At 36.7% G+C, this 4,684-nt stretch overlaps 1 protein-coding gene across 1 annotated transcript; it reads left to right on the plus strand.

Moving 5' to 3' along the window:
* Positions 1–2,101: 2,101 nt before the first annotated feature.
* Positions 2,102–4,474, plus strand: LOC136205846 (cation/calcium exchanger 2). The gene has a single exon (XM_065996669.1). The coding sequence runs from the start codon at positions 2,600–2,602 to the stop codon at positions 4,334–4,336; it is 1,737 nt and encodes a 578-aa protein (XP_065852741.1). The 5' UTR covers positions 2,102–2,599; the 3' UTR covers positions 4,337–4,474.
* Positions 4,475–4,684: the final 210 nt, after the last annotated feature.

Here is a 4,684-nt window from a genome sequence, read left to right on the forward strand (position 1 = left end):
AGATTCGACACTCCTTTATATTTTGTACATAAATTCTTCATACGAGTTTGGATAAATGTGATTCAAGTTGTTATGGAAAGTTAAGATATAAAGCTATTACTTCTATTTTTTGCATTTTTCAAAATCGAGTCGAATGGATAGTCATATGCTTAGATGGGTAGGGGGGATTACAGGTTTAAATGTTATTTCTTTATGTTTTTAACATTTATTTGTTTCCTTATGTTTAATTAGTTGGGCTTTGATGTAATTTTACGCTTCAGGGTTAGAGGGGTTTATCATATCATTTAATCAAATTTTAGATTCTTTCTTTGAGAGTTAAGGTCTATAACTAAGATTTGGAGATTTTCCAATTCCTTTAAGTTAAACTTGAAAATTATTTGTTGGTTTAAGATCAAAATCTTCATTATTTATTTCTCTCAATCTCTCGACGTTAATGGAGGTGGGTCAAATAATTATGGTCCACGGGTAAATTCTTCTATGAATGACCGGGACCCTATCTTCGTGAGCAAATTTTGGGAAGAAGTTTTCAAACTACAAGGAGTGGCATTGCTCAAATCCTCTGTCTACCACCCTCAAATTGATGGGCAAACAAAGGTGGTAAATAGGTGTCTTGAAACTTACTTGAGATGTATGACAAGTGGAATCCAAAGATATGGGCTAAATGGTTGTCCTATGAGAGTGGTGGTACAACACTGCCTATCATACTTCCACTCAACTCACCCCTTTTGAAGTAATCTACGGGGTTCCTCCACCAATTCACATTTTCTACTTCCCCAAGAATTCTAAGATTGAATATGTTGAGCAATTTTTGAGAGATAGCGAGGAGGCTCTGCAAGTGATGAAGAAACAGCTCGGGAGAGCTCAACGTAGGATGAAGCAATAAGCTTATCTCCACAAGACTGCTCATGAATTTGATATTGGTGATTGGGTCCATGTCAAACTACATGCCCACATACAACAAAGCACAATAAGGAGAAGTAATCACAAGCTATCACCATTGTATTTTGGCCCTTTTGAGATACTGGACAAGATTGGCAGGGCATCTTACAAGCTCAATCTTCCCCTTAGCTCGCAAATACACCCAGTATTCCATGTCTCCCAACTGAAGACGAATGTTTCATCACAAGCAGTGACTTCAGTTGAGTTGCCATTACCAGCTGAAACCAGGCCAACTCCTGTGGCAGTCCTTGAAAGGAAAATGGTCAAATAAGGGAACTAGGCAGCTACTAAACTTCTCATACAGTGGTCTGACCGTTCTATTGCAGAAGCCACCTGAAAATTCGCTCCAAAGATTCAGGCCAGATTTCTAGAGTTTCAGATCACTGAACCTTGAAGTCAAGATTCCTAAGGAGAGTGGATTGATATGTGGAAGAATTTAATTGTCGTTTTAGTCATTTTAGTTTGTGTTTAATTCAATCAAACTATCAATTTATGAATGGCATGTGCCCTCTTTGCTTTTGTTTTTTTTTTATCGTTTTTGTTCTGTTAAAGGAAAGAGATTGCACAACGGCTATAACAGTCTTTTCATTTCTGTAAGATGGTTTATGCAATTTTTATAAAATAGAATCTTCTCATTCTTTCTCAACCTCAACTTCCTTCTCCTTTCTTAGCTATATTTTAGTGATATCAAAATCTCAATGTGTTTTATAAGTTTGAATGTTATGCTTATGTGATATGCCAACATGACATGATATTTGATTCTATCCATTTTAAAAGATTCTAACTATCATAATATGGTATGACAACATTATACTTGATTCTATCCAATTTAAAAGATTCTATCTTTAAAGATAACAAATTTACCAAAGTTTGATGATCCAAAGCTATTAAATAATTTAGAAATGTTTGGAAGTAGAATGGACCATTTGAGAGATGAAAGGTAATGAAATTGGAGTATTAAGGGTAGGTGATATTCGGGGAAGAGAGATGGACATACATGAATTATTGAATTTGAGTAGAAGAATAGGTGACTACATACATTGATTGATGAGCTTATTCTCTTCTAATGGCTTTGAGAAATGTACACGTGCGACGCGTCACTGCCACTCTTCCTACACATTTTGGCATTCTTCGACATTTGGCTCTAAAAAGATCCCATTTTTAACCCCTCTCTCCCTCACGCCATTCTTCGACCTACTATACGAGTCCGAGTCAACTTTTTCCGCTACTTAATTCCCCTTCAGCCAAGTGTGTTTTAAACTCGAAAACAAAACAGTTCCCTTAATCGAGTAGTCAACATTTTCTTCCTCCTTTAAAAAGCCACTCAATATCCATACTTCTGCTTTAATTTCTTTCTTCTGCTTAACCAACCGCGCAAAAGTTAGGAGAATTTTGTTGTTTGTTACCCTCAATTGGATGTGGGTAGTTCTGCTTTTCTAGTGTTGTTTTGGTATTGGATCCAATTTTGTAATTCGATCATGATTTCTCTGTTCTTATGCAGGAATGGGAATTGGGGATTAATTAGCTTACCCTAATGGGTTCCTTGATTTCTATTTCATTATCCTTTCTGATCCAACTTAATTGTAAAATACTGCATTTACCCAGTTCATCAATCCTGATTTTCTGTATTTGAAGAGCGATTTTTGGCTTTTTTCCTTTGATGGGTATCTTGGTCTCTACATCTGAGCGAAAAAGATACAGACTTTTCTTGAACATCTCCTTTCTCATTGTGGCATGCATTTTCCTAATTATACAGTTAAATTCTCCCAAATTTCTTGTTCTTAGAAGTTCTCAACCTTCTAGTGAAAACAGTGAAGAGGCTTGCAATGAGTTGCAGCAAAGTATAGGAGGCTACAAAGCCAAGTGTGATCGCCTTAAATCACATAATCCCTGTGTATCTGAAGGCTATATTGACTATCTCTACCTTTTCTATTGCAATTTTGGGAGATTTCCCCTTGTGGGTTATGCTCTTCTGTTTCTCTGGCTTTTAGTTCTGTTCTATTTGTTAGGGAACACAGCAGCTGAATATTTCTGTTCTTCTCTTGAAAAATTATCTGGGTTATTGAAATTGTCCCCTACAATTGCTGGGGTTACCCTTCTTTCTTTAGGGAATGGTGCCCCAGATGTGTTTGCTAGCCTTGTCTCCTTCATGGGTGGAAATGGAAGAAGTGATGTTGGGTTCAATACAGTGCTGGGAGGTGCTTCTTTTACACCCTGTATTGTGGTTGGAATTATAAGCATTTTGGTGAAGAATAAAGACATTAAAGTCAGCAAGCGTGCCTTTGTTAGAGATATTTCTTTCTTTCTTGTAGTTCTTGGATTTTTAGGCTTCATTTTGATCCATGGGAAGATCAATCTTCCTGGTGCAATGGGTTTTTTGTCCTTGTATATTTTCTATGTGGTTCTTGTTTACTCTCTGGATGCAAGAGACACTGAAAGGGATCATGATTCAAGTTGTGAAAGTGATTTAAGCATACCCATTTTGAGCAGAATGGAAAAGGGAAAAAGGAATTTCACAGTGATAGAAGCAGAAGAAGGAGAAGAAGAAGAAGAGGAGTCTTCAATTAAAAGGAGTTGTTTCTGTTATCCATTATCTGCTCCTTGTAGTGTCCTAGTTTGCATACTTGAATCGCCTCTTTACTTGCCAAGAAGATTGACAATTCCTGTGATTTGTGAAAAGAAATGGTCCAAACCAATTGCAGTTGCTTCAGTGACATTAGCTCCACTTCTGTTATCAGCTGTTTCCAAACCTCTTTCCAGCTCCAAAAACAGTTCAGTTTTCTATGGAATTGGGTTACTAGTAGGTGTAATATTAGGAGTGATTGCATATGCAACAACAGAGAAATCAAACCCACCAAAGAGATGCCTATTACCTTGGATAACAGGAGGTTTCCTAATGAGTGTGGTATGGAGTTACATCATAGCACAAGAATTAGTAGCCCTGTTAGTTTCCCTTGGATACATATTCAACCTTAGCCCTTCAATTCTAGGGCTAACAGTCCTAGCTTGGGGGAATTCATTAGGTGATTTGATAACCAATTTGACAATGGCATTGAAAGGAGGTTCAGAAGGTGCACAAGTAGCCATATCAGGTTGCTATGCAGGACCAATTTTCAACATTCTATTTGGTCTGGGATTGTCACTTGTTAGCTCAACATGGCAGAATTTTCCATCTTCAGTTGTGATAGAAAAGGATCCATATCTGTTGGAGACACTATGCTTTCTTGTAGCTGGATTGATTTGGGGGCTTGTGATCTTACCAAGCAGAAAAATGAGGCTTGATGCAGTGTTGGGAGGAGGTCTTATTGGTATTTATTTGGTTGCTGTTTCTGTTAGGCTCATTCAAACACTTGGTTCTTTGCAATTTCAAGACATTTATATGCACTTACAAAATTAGCTAACCAATTATGTAAATTTCAATCACTAACCTAGTTTATATGATCATTTGTAGTTTGATTTTGTGTTTTTGAGGTGTGATAAGATTATGTTCTACTTCTGCTGCTGAATGAAAGAATGCACAGTTTTTCCCCAAATCTCCATTGATGTTATCTAAAATGTTCCTTCTACAAATGCATGTTGTTAATTGTGTTCATGAATAATAAAGAGGTAAGTAAGAGTTATGGTAAGATGGAATATGAGAAGAAGTGGAGGAATTATTACAAGTTAGTACCATGAAGATGAAAGTAAAGGAGATGATAATTAAAGAAGAAATAAAAGTATGTAGGTGAAAAGACAGGACGATAAG

The sequence above is a fragment of the Euphorbia lathyris genome, chromosome 9 (genome assembly GCF_963576675.1).
Source record: "Euphorbia lathyris chromosome 9, ddEupLath1.1, whole genome shotgun sequence".
Classification (NCBI taxonomy): domain Eukaryota; kingdom Viridiplantae; phylum Streptophyta; class Magnoliopsida; order Malpighiales; family Euphorbiaceae; genus Euphorbia; species Euphorbia lathyris.